The 26325-nt window shown below is 39.3% G+C and overlaps 1 protein-coding gene across 4 annotated transcripts; it reads left to right on the plus strand.

The window, feature by feature from the left end:
* Window positions 1–8257: 8257 nt before the first annotated feature.
* On the plus strand, window positions 8258–23233 carry LOC107714496 (GATA-binding factor 2-like). Of its 4 annotated transcripts, none has more exons than XM_016520346.1 (6): window positions 8258–8420; window positions 13344–13775; window positions 15132–15704; window positions 18120–18277; window positions 21026–21151; window positions 22247–23233. In XM_016520346.1, exons 2-6 carry the CDS (start codon window positions 13550–13552, stop codon window positions 22544–22546), a joined length of 1383 nt encoding a protein of 460 aa, XP_016375832.1. In that variant the 5' UTR covers window positions 8258–8420; window positions 13344–13549; the 3' UTR covers window positions 22547–23233. The 4 variants fall into 4 exon arrangements, with proteins under 4 accessions (XP_016375832.1, XP_016375831.1, XP_016375833.1 ...); XM_016520345.1 differs by lacking the exon at window positions 8258–8420 and adding an exon at window positions 12938–13131; XM_016520347.1 differs by lacking the exon at window positions 8258–8420 and adding an exon at window positions 12938–13131 and having other exon boundaries at window positions 18132–18277.
* The last annotated feature ends 3092 nt before the right edge of the window (window positions 23234–26325 follow it).

Genomic DNA, 26325 nt, shown 5'->3' on the forward strand with positions numbered 1-26325 from the left:
TGTGTGTGTGTGTGTGTGTGTGTGTGGGTCATCATCACCCTGGTTCCCTTGACAAAAACACATTATAATTTTTTCTTGGCTTTTGGATCACTGCAGAAAATGAGCTCTGTGGAAAACAAAGGTTTATGTTTCTTACATGATTTGTACATCATGATAATCAGTTCACAAATGAACAGAATTTTATGCATTTCGAAGCATAAATACAATCGCCAGGAGTAAAAAGCCGCATGCAGACTATAAACAAACTACTCCACGGTCTTTCCACAGTCTGCACCAAGCTTTCGACAACTCTTTCAGTCTTTATCTCAAAATAAAAAGAGGTGCTAAAGTCTGATTTTGTGGTGGCTGTGCTTTAAAGTTAAATTATTATAATCTTATTTCAAGTGATGAAGGATGCTGAAAATCTGACAGTAATCAGTGTTGAGTACTGCAAGGTTAACCCTGCCTGCTTTAAATGTTTCAAAATGATTAACAGTTGAAAACATCCATTAGAAATTTAGCACAGTAATCAAAAAGTAATCAAATGTAACCAGTTACATTACTTTAATGAAGTAACTGAAATAGTTACACTACTTGTTGTTACATTTTAAACAGGGTAGCTTGTAATCTGTAACCTATTACATTTCCAAAGTAACCTTCCTAACACTGACTACTTGTTAGCAACTGCCTTTTTGAAAACAAGAGAAGGCTTTAAAAAAAAATCACAAGGTACTGATGTATTTAATTTTGTAGAATGAAACATGAAAATACCTTGTGTTAACCACAGACTTATCTGCGATATTAGACCAAAACTCCATTTTTAAAAAAACCATTGAGTTGTCTGATTTGTCATATTAAATATTTGAGTGACATGAAATTGTGTGAACACTATACGTGTTTAGTTTTATAATAGACCTGTGTTAATCAGTCAAATCCTTCTGCTCTCCTCCTCATTTGTGTTACCGTCCAGAGCTCCGGCTAAGACCCCCTGATCTCTGCCACATGGCATCCCATCAAAGCACTTCCACCCCAGGTTCTGAGAACGAGTCAGCCCCCTGATTCATCTCTGGAGGAAGCATGCCTGTGTCAGATCCCCATCTAATGTTTTTTCATGAGTGTGTGTGTTATTCTTTGCCTCAGCATGACTCCAAATGTAGTTTCAACCCAGCTCCCTGTCAAAATACTTATACAATAGCCCAACCACTTCAGGACAAACACACACAGATATGTTGATACATATTTGATTCCTTCTGAATGTCTTCGACCATCTGTGTGTATACACTAACACACACATACAGTCACACAAACTTGGACTGATTGGAAGGGCAAGGTCACTTCCCATTGGCCACAAGTCTAACCCTCTGTTTTCCAGGGCAGCCTTTTTTCCTCTACTCGACTGCTGATAGGAAACTTAGATAGTCCGCTGAGCTCAGCAGAGACAAAAAGACTTTTCCTTCTCACCTCCCCAGACACTTGAAAACCTCTTTCCATGTCCTCTCTTCATACTCTCTCTTTATCCCTCTCCACTTCTTCTATCCTGCCCCACTGCATTAACTATTTGCCCTCTACCTGTCAGAGTGGAACGTGAAGGTGAGGCCAGGTGTGCTGCCCACCGGCACGCGATGAAGCCTGAGGTTTGGAGCTGTTTGACAGATAGGAAGTGACCTCGTGTCCCGGCTGCTTCCTGTATCGCTCTTTATTTACCCCTCCACCAAGTTGTGTGTCGGACCGCCGGTCATGCTGTCCTCTAACATCTGAAGTTCACTTCCACCTGCGCCAGCCTGAGACCACACAAAGCTCTTTACAGAGAGCTCACACTAGAGCTCAACCTCTATTTTTTTTAAATACCTGAAAATACCATAACATACATTTTATTTTAAGGTGTCCTTGTTACACGTTACATGTACTTACTATTATAATAGCAATTAACTATGCACAATTACATGCAAGTAACCCTAAACCAAGCCCTAATCCTAACCATATGGTAAGTACATGTAGTTAATTAATATTACTCAGTACTTAAATGTATGATTACACTGTAACAAGGACACCTTAAAATGTGTAGCCGAAAAATCCCTTGCGTAAAACTCCCAATCGCATGGATTCACATTGAAATGAATGGAATTCACCCAATTTCGCAGAGCAACACTAAATGTGACAACACTTTAAGAAAAAAGAACTATAAAAATTAGATGAGAAACGTCATACTAGGGCTGCATGATTGACCGAAACAACTCTGAAATTGCAATATGACTGATTTAATGAAATAAACATATGTAGCTTACTGCATGTTGCAGAGTGAAGTGCAGCACTATGTTGTTTTACACACGAGCAGCTCTTGATCTAGTGTTTTCTGTGTCTCGGAGAGGCTTGGTTCTGCTCCACACAAATGCATCTCAGTTATTATTATTACCTTTTTTTAAACACTTTCCTTATTTTACATTGAAACATTACAATAGTAATATTTCGTATTTTGTTTAATATTTTTATTTAGTAATAATGATGATCATTTATTATTATTATTATTATTTTATAGTCATATATGCAACCACTAACTTCGGGACTAAATTATTATTATTACTACCTACAAACAAGCACAGCCAACCTGGAGTTTTGAAAGATATGAGGTTATTAGGTAATCATCATTTGCTCTCCATTTAATTTCATCTATCACAAATGAAAAATAATTGAGTTATTGACTTATTTTTTCTTTTCAGTGGAGGTTTACATGCATTTTTAAAAAGTACACAATGACAAAATCAGTCCAGTGCTTATAGCTAAAGAGTCATAAGAGTAAACAAGGAGTCGTAACTGAACATAGATCACTGGAAAGAGAACAATGCTGGGAGATTGTAGGGAGTGATTTTGGAAGGATGATGTTTTAGGGCAGGGTGCAGACAGGAACGCTGGGCTGAGAGTGAGTTGGACAAGCATTATGGAGGGTGGATGGTCGGGGAAGGGAAGAGAACCCAGGAGCTGGAGCCAGTTAAGAGGAATATCAGGAAACCCCCTCCTCAGTCAGGACCACCCCTCCCAGCGCCCTCTTCCTGCCAAAACTCAGCACACTTCCTCTGCAGCTATTGGGATTCCCACCTGGGACATTCCATCCATGAAATGTGCCTGGCACTCCCTAATATCTCTCTCTTTTATTTGTGTTTGATTTACAAAATGTAGGCTACACATGGTTTTCCGCTCTTAAGTTTACGTTTCTCTTTAGTGGTTGAATTCACTGCCGGTTTTTACAATATTAGTCCATCTACAGTGTGCGAATAATTCTATGACTTTCGAGGAGGTTAATTTCTTAAAGAAATTTCTGTCAGTAATTTTCGCTGTTTAAGCTGGTTTCGCGCGCAACCCATCATTTGGCGCCCTTCTAAAATTCAGCAAGCAATCTTAAACACACACACACAAAAAAGGCTTAATAGGTGTTTTGTGATACGTGTGATGTGTGAATATATATAGCCTAATTAATAAAGTGATAATATTTGTGTTTTGTCGATGCGGTAACAGACAGCAAGCTGTTCTGTTACTATGGTTACTCCTCAAGAGCGACTTTTCGCGATTTTTTACTTGTAATGTATTACTGAAACGTTGTATGTAAAAACAATTCTACATATAATACCCCTCTCAACCTTTTGTTTTAACCATTCCACTCTAATTACAACTCTATAATTAGCATCCTGTCCCCTTAAAAGTATTGTGGGAGCTGAACACATTGCACTCTGACCACTAGAGGTCACTATATCACAAAGCAAAATGTCATATTATCAGTCATTCCGTTCAGTGCGAGCTACTTATTTTTTCAACACAAAACGGGTGATGTAGACAGGTTTTCTTACTCAGTTTCCACTCAACTCAGGGAGAAAAAAAAAAGCCATTATCCTGATGAAATTAACTAAATGAAATGACAGAGGAGCGAATGTTATGCGAATGAAGATGCAGGGACTCGCAGGAAGGGTGAAAATACCAGGTTTCATGACTTTGTGCTTGACCTTTTCGGAAAACGAGCTAATCCTGGGGTATAATAGACTCTGGCGCAGATATGGAAAACGGCTGCTCCGTTATCTGAGTTGCCGTGGAGACCATCAGAGAGCGCGCGCCCGGTGAAGATGCCGCTTTATTAAAAGGGGAGTTTGTATATATTGGAAAAAGGCGCTTTTTGTCATAAGTGTCACTCACATGCACAGCGTTCCCCTCTCGATTGTAAATGGAAACCTGTCTCTTTTCCATAAATAACAAAATCCATTCTTGTGCGCAGAATGGGCCTCGGCGCTCAGAGATCTGCACTGAGTCCAGCATCTTCTCCAAACTAGAAATGATCACTTCAGCCTTCACATTAATGAAATGCCCAGTTGTATGCCCAATTTAATAAAATAATATAGCACAGAGTCTCAGAGGTAGCCTACCGAATTGGATCTGGATTGGCTTTCAAATTCAACAACAACAACAGCTAATATAGCCTATAGGCTACGACAAAGACGATTAGAAAGACTCTAGAAAATACACTCTCTTATTAAAATAACTTTCAAATGTGTAAAACATATGTTTTGTTAATTATAACAACATGTTTGTTTCCATTTAACGCAATGATGTCTGTAATGTCAATTATAGCCTGTTTGGTGTAGGCTATTTTCAGATTTTCAACTTTTTTTCATCAGAAAATCAATTACATTCACTTTGGCACCACTTTCAATTTACTTTGAAAATATTAAGGCAGTGGGTTTAGTTGGTTGCATTTTTTGTGTGTCTTCTGTCAGCGTGGGGAAATGTAAAATACATTTGAACTGATGATTTATTTATTTATTCTTCTCCTCATGCATTATGACGGCTGCACTTTCAGGACAAGCGTTTTAACGGAAATAACTCAGGCGTTCATTAGTGATGAAACGAGATCAGCGCTGTTTTAAAGCCTAATGGACGGGCTGATATTCAGTTACAGGACACTAAACGGCAGCTCTACTCCTATAACTCTAGATCTACTGATGAGAGTAGTTTCCACTGAAACCAAAATGATTTCTGACCAAAGGCCTAGAGATATTTTAAAGGGCAAATAGCCTATTCCTATTTTTATTGTCTTTAAGCGACTCCCAAACAAATGTTACATTTTTGACATGCTCTTTATATGATTGTATTTATATGTAAATTATTGTTAATTTAAATCTAACGAGAAGAATCCGCCTCTTATTGCTTTTTCGTAATTACTAATTTACACAGTAGACTATTGCAAAGCGCTGTAGCCAGGGCCAAGTGTTTTCAGCTTTCTGCCTTTCAATTAATTTATATAGGACTATTGATTTTATTTCCCATAAGAAAGACGTGCAGTAAAGGTGGGTAACGATACTGCTGATATCCACCGGATAAAGAAGGCAAAACAAGTGTTTGGATGAAACGAGCTAATTTCACAACTAATTCAACACGTAACAGATCTAATGACAAGACAGAATAAATCACGCAGATACCTATAAACAGTAGCGCTACAATATGAATGATAATGGCTGCATTGATATGTTAAGCGTGTGTACCTCGGCCCGTCCAATAAACTCGCTCAAAACCCCAGCTAATATCGGCCCGAACACGTTAAATGTGTAAATATTTCTCCTTCGGGTAGCCTATCTGTCTCTATCACCCCTGCGATCTTCCCCCTCAAATGATGCATTAGATGCATTGAATGTATTTGTTGTGGCGTTTTGAAAAGGCGGCGATAATCTGGGGGAGAGAGATAAGAAACACCAATTTATTCAGCGCCACTTTGGACCCTGTTTCCAGCCTCGCTCGGTCCTGACACCTCCAGCGGTAAGCTGATAACGATTAGGCCATTTATTATCTTCACAAAGAACAAAGATTGCCTCACGCCGATGAAATATTACCCCCGCAATAATCGGAAGGAGAGGGCCCTGGCATCTGATGCATGCATATATAAATAATAACTTTAGAGCCCTTTAACAAAAAAGTAATAAAAATGATGAGAATAAAATAAGAAATTGGGGGAAATATTAAAAATAGAAACAAACCACAACAAACAATTTGATAAGAAAAAAGCAACAGCATATTTTTGTTAAAGTGTGGAATAAATGCGTTACATAAAAATGTCTGGCTTTGCCATTCACTATTTAGAATTAATAAAAAGGCATAAGAGCTTGTAAACTGGGATAAAATGAGTGGGATTCTCGAGCACACTTTGACGCAGTGAGAACTCAGACTCAGAGACAGCTATGCCGCGTCTCCGCTGCGCCCTTGATGGACAACGTGAAATGGAAATGTCACCGTGTCTGCCACAGTGTGCTGCTGGAAAGGAGCAGGCGCGCTTAGCAGTCGCCTTTATTAGTCTAAAGTAGGATTTTTTTTTAATGCGATGGAGATGCAAGCTCGAGACTGATAAGCGCTTATCTCGCATGCATCATGAGTGAGCATCTTCTTCTGGTCAGATTGCAAAGCTCCTGTAAGCCCAGCACCTACTGCTCTTAACGCTTTAACATGACAAAAGATGCATTCATAAGATCTTTAATAAATCCGCACATACTAAATCCATATTTATTTATAATCAAAAATATTTTTGTTTTGTAATAGCAACAACAACAACAACAACAACAACAATAATGTTAGAAATTATGTTTAGTTAATCGTGACAGAATAATGCTCTTAATGATATGATTTTTCTTTGTTTTCGACTTAAATGAACGAGAGATTTAGAAAGGCATTTGAGGTGTTATTAAAATAAGCAATATCACACTCTTCCTTAATTTTACTCGTCATTTAGGCTACTCCTTTAATTTTTGATAAAGAGCTTACATCTCATGGTGCAATCGACACTTGTTTGTCTAGGCGCAAAAGTTGCATGAGGCGGACAAAAGCTAACATTTTATAGTGGTGCAAATTAAACTTAAGCTAGAGCATCTAAAGGTTTTCTCCAACATTACGCAACCAGAAATGTAAGAAAGAGCCTGTATCAGGAATAGGTATTCTCTTGTCATACTTGTAATACGATATGATTAAGCTGGCTAAAGACATGGCAACTCGTGTCATGATGACATTATCCTCACAAAATGATAGGACTGATAACTGAAGCACTTAAACAGCAACCGATAAATACAATACAACGCGGTTCTTCCAAGTTGCACTTGCCGGAAACTCAGTCAATGAGTAGCCAAATACTTGTATTTTTTTTTAAACAAAATCTGTTATTCCACCTTTACTGATAAGTGCAAGACAAGAGGAAAACCAAGAATTTCGTAGAATTTTTATCATAGGCTAATCATGGCCTTCACCATCATGGTAGCAGCCAAAAGAAGTAGCCTAGTTTCTGATTTGACTGACTTGAATCGTTCACCGCTCGTGGTCTCTTGAATGAATACAAAACAATAGCTGGCATTGGACATTGTTATTTTGATAATTCTACATAATGCAATTAATTCTGTCAGAGTTCACTTCTCTCGCGCTCTCATTGTGCGCGTGCACTCTTGGGGGAAGCCGGGCGCGAGAGGCTGGAAGCTGCACCTGCCCTGCTTGAGCCGCTGCACGCGAGCCCACGGTCTCGTGCCAGAGATTTACCGAGGCTTTGCATGTTTTAAAAGTTGGTGTTATGTGTGAGAGAGTTAAAAAATGGCTGGGTTGGGGGAAGGCAAGTTCGACCGCAACGTCGCAAACATTATAGACAAGATCAAGGAGGGATAGAATTCATTAGGATGGGAAGCCTAAAGGCGTCTCATATTAAAAGTAAAGATTTACATATTCACACACTCAAGCACACATCTGCAACATCGCAGTGATTAAATGAGAACTGCAATAATTAATGTACAAATGCATCGGTCTACTGTTTTATTTATGATGGGGTTCGATTTCACAATCATTCCTGGAATATATTTAAAAAAAAATTAAATAAAAAAAATCCAGAAATGAAGTCTGCCAAACCTAATAAGAGTGACAGTCTTAGGTGCAAATCCTCACCGCATTGTTTGCCTATGCGAAGGTCAAAATTTAAGAGCTATGCGCAAAGCCTTTAGCGACTGGGTCTTGTTTCATAATTATACGAGTGAGAACACCACACATAACAGCTTCAGCACAGCTTTTAACCATCAAAGCACGACCCGGAAGACCAGATTGGCTGACGCACGGCTACGTTGCAGCAGCCCTACTTTTGTGCCTCAAGTTGCGCTGTTTCCAGAGAGAGAGAGAGAGAGAGAGAGAGTACGAGGTGTCAGACACGACACCACACCGTAAGTCACTGAAGAAAGATCCTCAGCGAAAGCATTCTGGAAAGACGCTTGACTGTCTGGAAAGGTTGGCATCGCCAGCTAGAGAGGACTGTGCCCAGAGCCTCAGCGAAGCGCAGAGCACAACGAATCACCGCTACTCTTCCTTCAAAGACGGTGCCACACGGAATTGGCCCCAGGACACATTTCTCTGCGAAATGTCAAGAGGAGAGAGCCTAATCATACACACTGGTAAGACGCGTTTTGCGTAGCTATTATTCGACACAGCGAGCGTGAAGTCGAGTAAAACGAAGAGATTATTCACGCGTCTTAGCGAGGTATTCATAAAGAGAACTGTAAGTCCAAAATGGGCTAATTATGCTGTGTTAGGACTGCGTATAAATCTAAATATTTATAGTCGTTTGATTGCAGTTTAAAATGTGTTATAATAAAACAAAAATACAATAAAATGCATTTAGTATGGCGGAATAATAATAATAATAATAAATACATTAAATAGCTTACATTAAATACAAAAATTGTTGTTTTTAGGTCATATCGTTTTACTAAATCCGTTATTTGTACGACCGCAGGCATTTTGGGTTTTAATAGAAAAGACTAAAACGACAGATTGTTACACGTCTTCATCTTCATATTTTTCATCTATTCACATGTGCTAATAGTGTTAATATGATATTATACTATTAGTCAAATTATTATTTACTAATTTTAATTTATAACTAACATACCCTAACAATACCCATGTTTATCTTTGTAAACAAGCTAAAATACAATCCAAATGCAATTCCACTCATTTACACCGCTATCCTATAATACAACACATATTTATTAATGAAACGAATACAGTTTTACGACTTAATGCACGTGAAAAAAATGCAATATAGAACATCTAAGATTTAATCCATGCTGAAATTTGTGATTGTGAGGATATAATTTTGATATTCATCAAATCTAACCTTGGCATACAAAAATCGTAGCCTATGAAGTAGCATAATTGTCTGCCAATATTTCAAATGAGCGTAACGATTGTTTTTTTGAATGATTATAATTGTGAAAGCGAATGTGATGTGTGTGAGTTGAGGAATTAGCTTTCTCTGGAATACCCCAAGGACGCTTGCATTAGCCCACCTGTGCTGTTTATTTAAATCATTGACTTCAAGAGTTGTCAACCACAAAAGGAGGGCTGGCGCGCTGTCATCACCCTTCAGATTTATGACTGCCACAGGATCATTTTCCGACTAAACTAACGCTATCGCTCAGAATAAGAACTTTACCCATTAAAGCGGCACGTTAGAATAAACGCAGAGGCATCGTTTAATACTGCTAACGCATGAACAAATACGAGACTTTGCTGCAAAATAATGTGGATTGTTAGATGAAATGAAAAGAGGGTGAAACCCTTTGCTTTCAATCCCTGTTATCCATGCTTCAGCAGAGGACAGGAGGCTTGTGACTTTGCCTGTGCTTGTGTCTGCCCCCGAGTGCCCTGTCAAAATCTAATTACCCGTAAGTAAAGGACAATACCGCTTCAGCTGGTCTGTGTCATTCCCCCTATATCCCAGTGCCTGCTTATCTTCACAAACCCTTCTGCGCCGCTCTCTGCCCCCTCCTGCCCTCTTTTAACCCCACGGAGAATGATAAATGCGCGGTGAGGGAACGAACGGGCAAAGCCATTTCACGGCACCTGTTAATTAAGGGAATGATTGCCTCCATTTTGTTTCCAGCGCTCTCCATTATTTTTGATGCAATTAATTTAAAGCGAATTAATTTGACATCACAAACGTGATGTCATTGTCGTCGTCACAGTCACACATGGTGGACGACCCAACTTGTGTTACATAAGAAATAAAGTCTGAATCTGCACACACACACACACACACACACACGTTTAAAGAAGGGTGAGTTAGAGTCCTCAGCCGGGGGTGACAACTCCAAGCCTAAATGCTAAGTCCCATAAAGGACAGTATCTTTTGTTTTAACATTGAGAGCAACTGGATTACCACAGGTATTTAGTTCAGGTATTCTCTAAAGAATATTTAGCCTCAGGTGACTTAAACCAAGAGTCGTTATCAGTGCTAAAACTGGTTGAGATGGCATGGCTAGAGCTAGCTAGAAAAACACACAATAAATGCCACATTTGCGCAACTAAAAAGGTGGTAGCCTACTGAACACCTGAGACGGCATATAGACTACTTAAATATACATTTACACGGTTTATTGCTGCACAGAACATAATTGACAATTCATAATTGATAATAAAAATATAACATTTTAATATATTTAAAATATTTTATTTTATTTATTTATTTTGCACTTTAATGGCCTGCTAATGGCTGAGGAGTGTCACACCTACGGCTTTTATATGCCACTGCGTTTTACATAACATTTGGAGCAGCCTCAAGTCGCCTTTGTAAAGAGTCTTTATAGGCTATTATTTTTGATTATGCAGTAGCACAGCACTCAGTCTGTGATAAAGCAGCTATGACAAAGAGGCCATTTTAGACGCTTTAAGTTTATATCAACTTCCATTAATGTCTGCATAATCTGGTATTGCACCTTTTGAATGTAAGACTGTGTGTAAAATGGATCATTACATTGCAAAACTATGCATCATATTATCCTGTACATTCTAATTTGTTGGCTTCGGGCTGCCAGGGCTTTTTGTGCTGTGTAGGACCTCTGGCCAGAATCCAGTGTGTTAAAAAGGAATTTAAGCATCTGATATTGAAATTCTATTCAAGTGCTCAGTGCTGCATTGGTGCCTAAATTGATTATAAAACTCACAGGTTTTTTTTTTAAATTATTTTATTTATTTATTTTTATTTTTTATTAAATTTTTTGATGCAACTGAAAACACACAATGCCTAACAAGTCTTCAATGCTGAGTGCGTTACATTCTAGTTTTAGATAGCTTTGGAAAAGTCTTTTGTAGCCCATCTATATTTTTTTCTTATCCTTTACCGAGATACTGTGACGTCATGTCACGGCGTCAGAGTGGCGGCCGGTAGGGGCTCTGAGCTCGCGCTCCAATTATTGCCTGTCAATCATTGTTGCTTCAGAAGAGAGCACACAGACTAAAACTCCTGCTTTAAATAATAATAATAATAATAATAATAATAATAATAAAGTACTTATTATGCGATAGACATACCACAATTATTTCGAAGGATGTTAAATTGTACAAAATGAGTTAAAACGCAATTTCTCACCTGAAAACTGGTTCTTGGTGTAAACTTTGGTGTAAAAGTGTTACTCCATTAAGAAAGCAAAATGACCAAAACAGTGTCTTTCTCGAAAGATAGTGATGAACGAGCTGGAGCACCCTGGTAGACAAGTTTATCTTGTGTTCTCTTTGATTGATCCAACCAGACAAGCTAAATGAATAATTAATATACACAAAGCGTTGCTACAAGCAGTTTGAGGCCACAGAGCTACCAAAGGTGAGAAGCAGCTATCCAAAGGAGCACGTTTCTATATCCTCAGTAGGCTATATGACATGCTATTCGTTTAGAAACAGTCAGTATAGGATTTTATGTTTAATACCTAAATGTTTATTTGAATTGTGTTTCAGCTGCATGAATTCCCAACAAATTAAAAACGCGTGGAATAGGAAAGATAACCTTTTTTTTGACTGAACAGCATAGACAGGAAAATTTAACGTTGAGAGGTGAAAGCTATAAACTCTAAATGCAAATGAAGTCTTCAGCTGACTAACATGCATCCACAGCTTATCTAAACGCTTATCAAGCTAATTGGCGACGTTCTGTCTTTCTGCCTGCGTTGGGCGAGTCTGCTGCTTGTTTTGCCACGAGATAATTGTAAGCAAGAATCAACGAAGCTGCCATAATGGCCACCAATTGGCTCTATTTGGACCTGCCCATGCGACCTGTCGGCACCACCGAGAGACGGGCCCTATTAATATGTAAAGTGACGTTTGATCGCTTGAAACAGCATACAAAGACAGTGTTTTCACAAGAAGAATGTGGTGACAACTAATTTAAAACAATTAGACGCGCAAGAACAATAGCCCCCAATTTAGAGACCATAAAATACTCCTCCCCAATTAATGCCTGAGGTGCCAGGACTTGTGTTTGTTTGCATTAGGCATATATTGCATTTGACACTTCAATGATACAGGTTTTGTTGTTTTAAGCAAATGTTAATGGTCAGGGTACAGGTCCTAATCACATTAATAAATTCTTTAACAAAAGTTTATGATAACTGCAATAAATCCTTTTATTTATCAATTGAGAAAATTAAAGTTTGATTGCTGGTTGGCACTATTTGTATAAATAAAAGTAGGCCTAGGCCTAGTCTACCATATGCCGGTTAATATTATTTTTCAGTTGCAAATATAATTATTTTAAATCTTTTTGTCTGGATAAACGTTCTGATGAAGTAGGCTATAAGACTTCACATTTTCATTCATAGTTTCAGGTCATTCTGCTCTCTAAGTCTTTAAGTAAACAAGACAACATTATCACACATCACCAATGTGAAGCTTTAAAGAAAGGTAAAAAGATCTCAATAAATTGCTCCGCTGAATGATGAGTCTCTCAGCTCTCTGAATGTGGAGCACTAGGCCGAGAGTCGCCGTGGCAGTTTGGAAAGCGTGATGTCCGAGCCAATGGCAGTCATCGCGATCTGCTATTGGTTAACAGAGCCATCACTGCCAGCCCGTGACCCGCCCATGTTCGTAAGATATGGAATCTACTGGCGCCAGATCCGACAGTACACAGGCACGATTCATTAATGAAGACTTCTCTCCGCGTCGGACAGCCGCAGAGTTTTTTTTAGAGAGAGTTTAACAATTGGGCTGTGGACAATTTAAACCAGTGGCGAATTACGAATGTCAGCAGACATCTTGAGGATTAACGTTCTTTGTACGTGAATAACACGGGAAAAATAAACTGAAGATTGCAGTGCTGAAATACTTTGCGCCGTGAGTACTTTTCGATAATTTTTTAAAATTGCGTATACGCTTGAGCCTGTAATGCATCGACTTAGTTTTACAGGTTGCAACCCATATTTCGATAGAGTTCATATATATATTGTACGAAATTAGATCTTATAAATATCTTTAGATCTTAAGTCTTGCAATATATTAAACGTTTAAAAAAAACTGAGATGCATCCGTTTGTTATTCTCTTACAGGTGTTCCTGAGCACTGTTGAAAGCAAAGAAGCAGGACCTCTATTTCTCCAAAAATAAGGGCATGTGCAAAAAGTGAATAGGGCATCACCAACTGAAGCAGTAAGCTCACGACACATATTTTAATAATCTAAAGGACCATAGTGGTGCTCCTGGGTCTGTTTTCAGTAGACATCTAGAAAACTTTTCGAAGCGCGGACAATTTAGACATGGAGGTTGCGGCCGATCAGTCTCGATGGATGGCCCATCATCATGCGGTACTCAACGGCCAGCACCCAGAGTCCCATCATCACGGGCTTACACACAATTACATGGAGCCCATGGCCCCTCTTCTGCCCCCGGACGAGGTGGATATGTTCTTGAATCACTTGGACTCGCAGGGGAACCCTTACTACCCCAATTCTCGGGCTAGAGTATCATACGGACAAGCACACGGTAAGATGCTTCTTTACGTCAAATTTAGCAGGCTACATATGATATTTTGATGACAGAATATATGTATTTTATGCATATGTCATTATGCAATTTCCTAGACATATTTCAGTCACACGTTAGGCTACATTTATCATGAAAAAAAAAAGGTTTTATAAATTACGTAATAGCCTATAGGTTGCTATTTGTTTATTTATTTAATAGGCTATTTAAGTGCTAAATGTGAACGCATTTGTGAAGCTGTATGAAATAGTAGGCCCATTGTTACTATTACTGATAAAAAAAATGTTTTTTATATTTAACATATAAAATCTTATCCATTTTTATAGTATAAAATCTTGTCCATGTTTAAGGCAAAATACATATTTCGTTTACGTGGTTCTTGGTTGTATAGACTATAGGATACTCTTGTGCTTAAAAAAGTGTAATAAATAAACTTGACATTGTTGACATTATTTGGAATCAGCTGGCTATATGTAAAACTAAATCTTTAGTAGGCTACAACCGTGTTGTGCGTGAAAGATTTCGATGACTTTTACTCTCACGGGCTTTGAAGTGAAACGTAGCGCGGCCTAAATACGGGACGTTCTTATGGCTGAGACGTCTCGATACTTAACTAAAGATATGCTAATGTAAATGTTTTTGTTGTTGTTTTGCACAAAACTGTATTATGCGTAGGACTGTGTGTCTGAAAGATACAAATTAGCCGAGAAAAAGGATGACAAAAATGTGTCAAATTATTAGATATCGGATTTCTTCTCTGCGGCGTGAACTGTCATCTCCATGAGGTGCGTGTTGAAATGTAAAGATAAGAAGAAAAAGAAAATGTCCAGCGAATGACTTGATGAGGAAAGGGAAGTTCGTGTCAGGGAGAGAGAGGGGGATCAAGGCACTTCCCGGATGCCAAATCAAAACGAAAAATTCCTGATGAACTTCTTAGTTCAAGTGTGTAGGCTAATTTGTGGAACAACAGGCTGTTGTGAGAAAGCTTCGTTAAAAAGTTATCCTTTGTCGGTTTTCTAAGGAGATTTTAGGCCTACGTCTGTTTCTTGTTGGGAAAATCACGTCGAGGCGAAGGAAAATATATTTGAAGTGTTCGCGTGCAGTTTGAACTAAAAGGGTGAATCATCAACCGCGGTTTTGTGTGTGTTGCATAATTGATATTTAAGTTTTATTTGATCTCAATGTCAAGTTTGTATCGTTCGAGTACGGAGTCAACAGGTGGGAAGTGAACATTAGACATTTTGTTCTTTGAAACAAACTAGTGTTTTGGCAAAAATAGCGGAGGAAATAGACATTTTGCTGGTAATTGTCATTTCGGATCGAGCTTTATGTTCGTTTCTTTCTTGTATTTCTCAGCTCGTCTCACGGGAAGTCAGGTCTGCCGACCACACCTCATACATAGTCCCGGTATTCCTTGGCTGGACAGCGGCAAGGCAGCGCTCTCCGCCGCCCACCACAACGCCTGGGCGGTCAGTCACTTCAGCAAGCCTGGCCTGCACCCCGCCAGCGCCGGCTACCCGTGCAGCAGCAGCTCCAGCACCGCTCCCGTCTCCTCCCTCACATCCGCAACCCACTCCAGTCCACATCCCCTCTACAATTTCCCCCCAACCCCACCGAAAGACGTCTCACCGGACCCCGGACCTTCTTCTCCGACCTCCACCACTGCAAGAATGGATGAAAAGGAATCCATCAAGTACCAAGTGTCCATCGCTGATGGGATGAAAATGGAGGGATGTAGTCCTCTTCGGGGAAGCCTGGCTATGAGCGCCCAAACACCGTCCACGCAATATCCCATCCCAACCTACCCAACATACTCTCTTCCCGCGCCACACGAGTACGGCGGCGGTCTGTTTCATCCTGGTACCCTCCTCAGTGGATCCGCTTCAAGCTTCACACCTAAATGCAAAAGCAAGACGCGGTCGTGCTCAGGTGAGTTTCATTAGCTCTGACTCGACCATGAAGTGAAGAGTAGCCTAGATAGGCGTTTAGAGAAACACTGGCCTAGGGAGCATTTTAAAAAGCATTTTTACATCAATTGTCGAAATGTAACATTAATAAAGAACAATAATATACGTGTAGGATTCCGTGTAATTCTTAAAAAAAATTAAATAAATGTAGCCAAATACAAGGCGTCCTGAAAAATTTACTGGCCTAGAAATATCCATTTTCCATTATCATAGTTTTTCTCAGATATTTTTTTTTTCTCAGACACGTTTTGGTTCTATATGGAGTTTACTTTTTTTTTGTCTAATTAGATGAATTCAACTGCCATTTTAGGAATCTCCCTCGAGGCAACTACAGCGCAATTTTTTAATTATGACAAGCACAAGTTTCAGCAGCTCTTAAAAAAATGCCACACCAAAATACATCACAATTCGAAGGTGTCATTCCCAAGACATAAAAAGTGGTTATCATGCATAAGCTGCTAACCAAAGACAACTGTGTAAACACTCTAAACACTAGTGCTCCACACACATCGGTATTTTTAACTTGAACTTATAATCGATATTTTTAAAAGTAAAAAAAAAAAGTTAAAAAAAAAAAAAAAGTCTAACATTATGATAAAATATTGCAAGGGATCCAGTCAACGAATGATTATGAGAACAAATACCAGTCTATGCAATAAAACCTATCAAAGGTGTTGTGATGAAAATGGTTTGCATAAAATGACAAATAAAACAAAATGAAAAGTGGAAAATTGAGCTTTCGCAGAACTTTTGGCTTTAATGATTTGAAAACACACATACCTCCATATTCACAAAGATTCTACTTTTTTTTTTTTTGGTTAGGCCTGAATAATGATTTTATTTGGCGGGCTGCGTGTTGCCCCACGCTGTGTTTTCCTTCAAATTTAGCCCTTATTGCATTTAAGACGTTTAGGAGTCACGACGCGCTGGCTCCAGTCACATCCTGTATACCTTCAGCTGAACAAATCACGACATACTCCCCCCTCCGCCCTCCCACGACCCCAATACTAACAAAACCCCGGCGGGACAGGCCTACATGGGCGAAAGGGCCCTGCTGTTTGTGTGCTTATTTATGCACGACCTCCGCCTGATGCACTGCTAACGAAGACCTTTATTTTGATCTATTATTTAAAACACTTTTCATTACAGTTACATTACTCATATTACTTATGTGCAATTATGATTATATGACATTAAAAATAATGTGCAAATACAAGTTGCCTCATAAATCAATGAATAGTAAATATTGTGTTTTTTATTATTAACCTCAGACATGCAGAAATGCAAAACATGCCCTTATCATTGTTTCAACATTTTATATAGGCTATTTATTTATTTCGCCAACCTATGATATGGAAAATATCTTGTTCTGAAAATATTGTTAGGATTGAGTGTGCAGTGGTGAATGGAACCTTCGTAGTAAATTGTTTTTGGTCATTTTTTAGCTGAAGAGATTCAATGTAAACAATCAAATCAGTCCTACATGATTGAGCACTGACAGAAAAAAAGTACATTTATTTAAAAATTAACAAGATATGGATGGAAAATATGCATTAGTGAACCTCCTCTAATTACTCACCCTATTTACAGGCCCGTTTTCACCTAACACTCCCAAGCACCAAGTTTCAGTAGGCTACATTTAAAATGCGAGTGATAGGCTACTTCTAACCATGTCAAGCCTAAAGAGAAAATGGAATGAAAATGACTGACTTACATCACATACACTTCAAAAGAGCCTCCATTGTCCGGGTGGATTCTTTCTCTGGTTAGGGAGGGACAGCGACTATCTCACATTATAATGTGAATAATTGAGAGGTGCTCAGGGGAGTGAGGAGGAAGAGCATATGAATTAAAGTGCACAGCCCGTTCCAGCAGGTTAGGGTGCTTTACTGTGATATGACACCTGAGAATAGGACAAGCCGGGACAGCTGGCTGATAAACGGGGGTGGGGATGTATGCCATAGAATTGAACATAGAAACATTTTAATCACTTTCTTGTCTTGAAAATATTGTAGCTGCAAAAAGAGACTGGTATTTGGTGTTCCTTTTGTAGCAGACAAATGAAAAGATTGGTCTGTAGGTAATTTAAGAGCAGGACCTGGATGTACTGCTCATTTTTCACATAGTCACGCAGTGACAAAAATGTTATTTCATCCACAAACATATGCAAGCTCACAAATTCCGATATCAATTATGTAATACATCCAGCTCAGATGAGAGATTTCAGTGTGGATGTCATGTTAGATATTGTCTAATTAACTTGGGAGTTGTTTTTCTTTGCCCAGACCGTGCCTTTGCATGACCCTGTGTTCCTGTATTGTAGATGGAGTGTGAAACTCTTAATTATATAAATTTCCCTTTGCTTTTCCTCCACTTGAATTCTGCACAGAGGGGCGTGAATGTGTGAACTGTGGAGCCACCTCCACCCCGCTGTGGCGGCGGGACGGAACGGGCCACTACCTCTGCAACGCGTGCGGCCTGTACCACAAGATGAATGGCCAGAACCGACCCCTTATCAAGCCAAAGCGCAGACTGGTGAGTCGATGAGCACTCCAGAATTCTTACAGTTCCCCACACACATGAGAAAGAGGGCTAAATAGGAGCACTGAGCAGAAAGCCTGAGGACAATTCCAGGAAAGTTATATTTTCCCTATTATCTTCCTGGAATTGTTTGTCGCCCTCACCCCCTGGTGATCCCCTACTCTGCCTGTTACAATACTGCTACTATTGCCATTGTTCCCGCTATCATTATTGCTTCTAGTTCTGATACTGTCACTGATACCAATGCCCATGCCGGTACAATTATCACCAATCCGCATTGAGAGAAACCTGTTGCCACACTATTGTCTGAGTGCATCTGTTTAGTTTGATCTACTTTTTCTGGGGGTGTTTAGAAAGCCACATGCCATTGGTTTTGTTTTGTGTGGCTGGCTTATGATTCTGGTTCCATTTTAGAATTGCTGCCAGCATGATTATCTCGTTTAATCTTGATGAGATGTTTAAAAGCAGATTTTTTATTTGATTTATCTTAATGGCTCTTTGCATTGAGATGATTGATAAAAAGCAAAACTAAAGTTTCAAGATTATTTTGCTCTTTTCTTGAGAAATCATTAAGATGTGTGAAAAGTCAAACTTGATTAAGCTTTGGTTATTAATCTCCTTTTTTCTGTGGTTCATGGACAGCTCGTAAAAGAAGGCTCCTCTATGCTTTTATTTAAATATAAATCATATCTTGTTGGAATGAAACACCTGGACAGGATGACAGTTTTTCTCATCATCAGGATTCTATGAAAACAGATGACTTTTCAAAGAATATAATCTATGGCTACATGTTTTTTTTTCTATTCACATAATCTTATTTTATCCTTTAGCGGATGAAACTCTATATCTCTACCTCTGTCTCTTTACTCTGTTATTGAGTCATTTTTGCAGTCTTTCAAAGCATGATGTAATATTATTATAGAGATTCATTTTGGAGACACAACAAGCAGTTTAATTGAGTGAGACCGTCTTTTTCTATCAGCCATATGTCATAATTTAATTTTCACTTGGCTAAGTGACCATCAGAGTGTAAATACAAGCGTCTCAGTGGGAATCTTATTTCCAGTGTTGTAAAAGAGACACTTAGTGCATAGCAGGAGAACCATCAGCTTTGTACTGAATTACAAATAGTGACATATTCAAAGCGGAATTAAACTGTGAATTTTAAGATTACAATTTCTTATTATGATGGTCATTATTATTTTTAATAGTGGTAGGTGTAACATAGCTGAGTTTTTTCCCCTTTAGTTTCTTTCTGTCTTTCTCTAGCCTATATGTTCTCATGGTGAAAAAAGGCCACAGGGTTTTCCATGGAGTCAGTGTGCTGGCCCATGCTTTTGCATTTTGGGCTGAAGTGTTTTCAGAGCGCTGTTCAAAGGCCATCCAGTTGTTTCCTATCCGGATATCTGCCCGGACCCGATAAGGAAGCCAGGCTCCCGGGTGTTTCCGTCTTCAACAAACCCGGCTGAATTTTCTCTGGCCCCGGCAGGCCCGAATGACATCTACTGTAAAGCGATTATCAGAGCACTATGTGTGAAGGGGCTGGGGCAGGGATTGGAAAATAAATGGATTTATACTCTTTTGCTCTCTTGTTTGTCATGCTCGACGGGCACTGCGTTGAAGTATCGGAATGTGTGTGTTTTTGTTGTCGTCGGCGTTTTGTTTAAATTTATTCATAGCGTCGTTTTTTTATTCAGATCCTCTTTTTACAAAAGCTCAATAGAAATGATGTAAATCGTTAACGAACACAAACTGCAAATGCTATATGTGTTGGACTGCGGGGAAATTGCGTTGTATGCCTATAAATGTTTCTCATTATGTGTGAAAAATTGATCCGTAATGGACAAAAAGCGAACAGAGGATTGATGACCCGGCTTTGCAGTCGCCACGCCCACTAACGCGTTTGATTCGTGGCATCAAGGCGAGCAGTGTAACGAAACGTTATAAATTAATGATCTGTCTTACGTATTTACTGAAATATGTCAGAATTTATTAGATACAGGTCAGAATAAAACGAATTTCACCGGGCACAGTTTTTTCTAATCAAGGTAAAATTGTAAAATTGAATTTAGCGTGTTTAACAAAACAGGCTCTATTTAATTAACCCAAACACGGAGGCGACTCCCTGTAAGAGATTTCATATGTCCAGGACGCATTTGCTTTAATGTTATTTTGGGATAGTTTTGAAATGCTGTCTGGTGCAGAACACGTCACCCCAGCAGATTCTTATCATGAATGCATTTACTTCAACCCAAAGCAACCCTTGATTGATATTACAGTGTGGATCATAGAAACGCAGGAATGAAGTTAGGCTATGTAGTCCATTCGACGGTTGCATTTGGTAGGCTACAATAAATAAAGATTTTAAAAGTAAGACAATACGCCACGGAAGGCCTCGTGCTACTGTAAAAAAAAAAAAAAAAGAATATTAAAAAGGAATAAAATAAAAAATTAATAAAAATAGCTAAGTAATAGCTATAATGCAGTTGCCTATAGGCCTATAGGCTTTTTACGGTTATCGAGAAACTTTGAAACTTCACGCAAATGCCTAATCAGAATAATAACAGGCTCATCCATGGAATGTCTAATCGGAATTATGCTATAGCCTACGTTTTAACATAGCCACAGCCTTTTTAGTTACCCACGGGATTGTTAAAAAATGTATGCATTGCCGTTTGGGATAATGGATGTTTTAATTTAGCACACAGCATTGAATATTTTTTGTTTTTTTCTTGTCTACAGTCTGCTGCGAGGCGAGCTGGCACCTGCTGCGCGAACTGCCAGACAACCACGACCACTCTGTGGCGGCGCAACGGGAACGGTGACCCGGTGTGCAACGCCTGCGGGCTCTACTACAAACTCCACAACGTGAGTATTAAGAGCCGCAAACACTGAGAGTGACAGCGAAGTGGTCAAGTGGGCGGACAGCTTGTATCGATTGAGGAGAGGGAAGACTGAGGCCGGGGACGCAAAGCCGGCTTTCCCTGTCCGACAGAGCCCGTTGACCGTTTTCTTTTTAGATTAATCCAGCTTTGTTTCAAAGGAGGGCGTTATTCCCAGGAGGGACGGCAGGGCGGGTCTGCCATTCAAGATACGGCGTCAGTTATAGGCTATCAATTCGGAGTTGTCTGAAACTAGCCTTTTTAATGTTAAGCTTGGCTGCGATCTATTTAGCAGACGAATAAAAACATTTCACCTTAATGAAACAAGCGAAACAAAGGAGGAAAGAGAAAAAAACCGGAATTGTGTGACAGCTGAGCTGCTGAACTGCTTTTTTTCGATGTCTAGTTGTCGTTTGAAATTCAACCCTGAAAGCATAAAAGACCACATTATACACTTTGATGTATAATTTGTGTAAATACTACATCTAATAAATGCGTAATTTATGCAATGAATTTTAGAGAACATTTTCGGTGCCATGGACAGAAGCTATCTTAACATAATCAAAAAGGTTATACTTTTTTATTTATAAAAAAAACGCCTTTAAAGTTGTCCAAATGAAATCCTTAGCAATGCATATTACTAATCAGAAATTAAGTTTTGATATATTTACGGTAGGAAATTCACAAAATATCTGCATGGAACATGATCTTTACTTAACATCCTGATGATTTTTGGCATTAAAAAAATCAATAATTTTCACCCATACAATGTATTGTTGGCTATTGCTACAAATATACCTGTGTGACTTAAGACTGGTTTTGTGGTCCAGGGTCACATATATTTGTGAAAATACATAATATAATAAAATGATAGATAATAACAGTTTTGTATTGTAACATATAAAGATTCTAATCTACAGTTCTGATCTACTGTTGATGTGTTTTCCTGGTTACTGTTATCATAAGTCCATTTAATCAACTTAAACACATTTAAAAAGTATCCATACTTATGCAAAACCTCCATCCCTTTTTTTACTTCCTTTGCGCTCATCATTAACCTACGCTATCTCTTTTCTTATAGATCAACAGGCCGATGACCATGAAAAAAGAGGGCATCCAGACCCGCAACCGAAAGATGTCCAGCAAGTCCAAGAGGAGTAAACGATCTGGCGAGTGTTTCGAGGAGCTCTCCAAGTGCATGCATGACAAGACCTCTCCGTTTGGCAGCGCCAGTGCTCTGGCAAGCCACATGCCACACATGGGCCACCTGCCACCGTTCAGCCATTCTGGACACATGCTGCCCACACCGACTCCCATTCACCCCACATTCAGCCACCCTCACCATTCCAGCCGCTCTCCCGCCTGGGCTGAACCTCACTGAAGACCCACGCTCGCTCGCATCCCCTCGACAGGGGCTTTGCGTTAGCTCCTCCATACTGAAAATCTCCACGCACCCCCCTCCCCTCCCGTCAAGAAATCCTCCACAGGTGAGGGACTCGAAGGGGTTCGTTCCTGCTTGGACACTGCCGAGGAAGGTGTCATCTCATCAACAACCACGTCAGCTTGTACAGAGGACGGTTTGCGTGTTTAAGAAGCACCTCTCCCTTCTAGACACTGAGGACTTTCACAGACAGAGCAGAGGGAGAGAGAGCTATCTTTGCTTTTAGCTTTTCGTTACGTTTTACTGAGTCACTTTGGTACTGTCCCGAAAGAGAGGATGTGTCTTTGCAGATTCACTGTGTGGCAGTTCCTTCTCAGAAACTGTCTAGTTAAGGACTCGCTCTGACTCTTTGCGTACATGACGAGTCAAAGAAAGAGAGACAGAAAGAGAGAAGACCACTAAGTTTATCCCCCCTAACATGCTGGAATACACCCCCCTATGGACTCTATGGATACGACATACAAGCAAAGAAATGTTTATAAAGGTTCATTGTTATTATCGTTATTGTTATTATGATAATTTATTTTCACTCTTTATTTCGCTTTCCTCAGAACACATTGCTATATAATAAATATTATTTGATTGTTATTGATTAAAAAAAAAACACTGACCTATCCTAGCCAAGGCGATGTTGCTGAGCTGTACGTTTTTATCATTTTCCATTACACAAATAAAGGAAATAAAGTTTTAATACTTCATCCCTTCCCTGAGTTCTTCCTTGCTAACGTTATGTGAAAGCAAAGTACAGTCAATCTTCTTCTCAAACGGAGACGTTTCTGCGGCTACAGGCTGGTTTGATCATTTACGTTTCCGATTCCAGGGCATCGTATTTCCAACCAGTTACAGTAGTTTAACATGAGAAACGCACACAAATGCCAAAACATGCACAAGGCCAAACACAAAAACACCCAAGCGCTCGGATACGCTGCTGTTCCATATACTAAGTGTCAGAGGGAATTTCACCTAGGCATCGCTGAGCTCTAGAAGGTAAGCGATATCAGATGCACAAGCTAAGTGCTTGAACTGCAGTCCGTCTGGGGAAGAAGGAGACCTCTGTGGCATATAAGCCCCCCGGGGTGCTTCGGTTTGACCCAGACAACAGTCTCCAAACATTGGGAGGAATGGGGGGTTCCAATCACATGCAAATGGGAAGAGCCATACTGTACAGAATGCTTTTAGATGGACAAATTTGTTGTCCCTGTGTCCTCCTTTTCATCTGACCTACTCAACCCCCTTGCTTTTGGCTTGTCTTTCTGGAGCCAAAGGAAAAGTAAGCAAAAGGACAGCAAGTTTTTTTGGTGGGAGAGAGAGAAATTGAGACAAAAAAAAAAGAGAGAGAGAGAGAGGGAGAAGAGGAAGGAAAGGCAATCAGTCCAGTCCATGAACAAACACGTGGGGGGCAGTTTGGAGCCTTCTCCCCCAGATGTGCTTGCAGCTGAGGCTTGCAGGAAACAGCTCTTAACCCGGTCTCATTTTCAAGCTATTTAACCCAGTGCGGCGACTGAGGAAACCATCAGCCCAGCCAACAGTTAATGAGAGAGACCCAACAACAGCACAGACCATGCTGAGGAGGTCCGACTTCAGGTCAACACCGACTCTTGCACAAGTGCAGATATGCCCATCCCCCATCCAAATGATCACACACCCCTCTATTCTATTCTATTCTATTCTATTCTATTCTATTCTATCAGTCATTAGGTATCAGTCTATTAGTGTCCTGATTAATCTTCAGTGTTTTCTGAAAGCCAGGGCCAGTTCAATCAAAAATAAAAATTCTGTCATCATTTACTCAAGTTGTTCCAAACAAATAAGATTTCAATACACAAATTAAGCAATTTTTTTTTTAATGAAACCAATGGATATCTGTCCCTCCATTGAAGGTTAATTCCACCGAAATGTTAATGCTTCAAAAAGTTCATAAAAACAGTGTAAAAGTTCACCCATATAAGTTGAGAACGTTAAACATAATCTTCAAAAGAGGCACAATTGCTGTATATGATGAACATATTAAATTTTTATTCCCATACAAACATTTATCAGTACACATGCATAGAGCACATCAAATATGGTAAACATAACCTCAACCGTACTTGCTTGACGCATGAGAAAAAAAGCTCACTTGTTTCTGCGCATCAAACAAACACATTTGAGCTTCAGTTTAACAAATTTGTGAAAATGATTCCCGTTGAACTTGTGAAACACAAGTACAAATATGTATTTGTGATTTATATATAATAAGAATGTGTCAAGTGTTTTATTTTATAGAAAGCATGGGGTCCAAAACAACCCTGGTTTTCAAAATCTGAAATATAACTACAGAAATTTCAATTGTGGACTCAAACATTTCTCATCAATTATCAATTATTTTAAAGACCAAATTATCTGAGCTGTCACTTCTTTAATTACACATTACTTTTATAGCTCCATAATATGGAGCTATAAAAGTAATGTGTAATTAAAGAAGTGACAGCTACTGTATGTCAACAACTGCCCATTTTGTTTCTATTTTTATTGCTCATTAGTAATTTATGCAAAACATCTCAGAAAGTTAATACTTAGATGGCAAATAACACTATATGCTTTCAAAAAAAAAAAGAGAGAGACTTAAAATACTAATTAAAAATGACAAATTTTCATCATCTAGAAACCTGGCAAGATATATTCAAAAAAGTGAGCAGATAATCTCATAAATCCTTCATAAAGTCCACAATATTCTGCCTCACCGATAAAAAAAACCTGTGTTTGTAGTAATAAACTGTTCAACTGCATTCCTGCTGTGTTTGCCAGTTATAGATGCCACTGGGCTTTTCTGTTTGTGTGTGTGTGTGGAGGTATTTGTGTGAGTGTGTGTGTGTTGTTCTCTTTGGCCAGGCTCCCAGAGCATGAAACATCCAACAGACTCAAACAGGGCACTCCTGAGGGAACTAGCTGTCTTCCCCAAAATAATAATGGGATCGGGCCGCGTCAGAGAGACGGGAGAAGGAAAAAGAGAAGCTTTATTCAGTGTAGAGGCTGAGGCACCGTGACATGCTCGCGTGATTCCACGTGTGTCCTTGTCCTCTCCGTCCCCACATGTGTGTTTTCATATAAGTGGTCTCTTCTTACATATACAGTATGTGTGTTTGGCCATGTTCAGAGTGGAATACTAGCTTACTACTGAACAAATACTGCACTGTATAGACTGTACAGGGTAAACAGAACAGAATTAAAGTTAAAGTTCAATAATGTTATGTACACATTTTAGAATTAGTCTGATTCAAAGGAGAATCAGAAGGCTGAATCCTGACTGACAGAGGAGGAGTTGGGGATGGAGGAGGGTAATTAGCTATTGAGCAATGCGAAAACTGCTGATAATACTGAGAGACCTTATATATGAATGCTTAGATAGGTGTCGTATTCCCATAGGTTGATGGGGATCAGCTGAGAGTCAGCTGATGCGAGCTTGACTAACGTGACCTGCCAGAACTAACGCTACTCTAGATTCTTACAACTATTTTACGTTTTGACAAATTGCAATCGAATTTATATGAATTTGCCCTACTACCAACTGAGGGTTAGGTTTAGTTCAATTGATCTTCATACTTATTTTATTTATTTATATTTTACATTGTATATTTTGTACGATCCAATTTTATACAAATTCATACTTTTTCTCATTGGATCGGGTTGGAGCATCTCATCACTGACCCACATACTAAGAGTGGCACCCAGTAATCATC

This window comes from Sinocyclocheilus rhinocerous, unplaced genomic scaffold (assembly GCF_001515625.1).
Source record: "Sinocyclocheilus rhinocerous isolate Xijiao unplaced genomic scaffold, SAMN03320098_v1.1 scaffold269, whole genome shotgun sequence".
Taxonomy (NCBI): Eukaryota; Metazoa; Chordata; class Actinopteri; order Cypriniformes; family Cyprinidae; genus Sinocyclocheilus; species Sinocyclocheilus rhinocerous.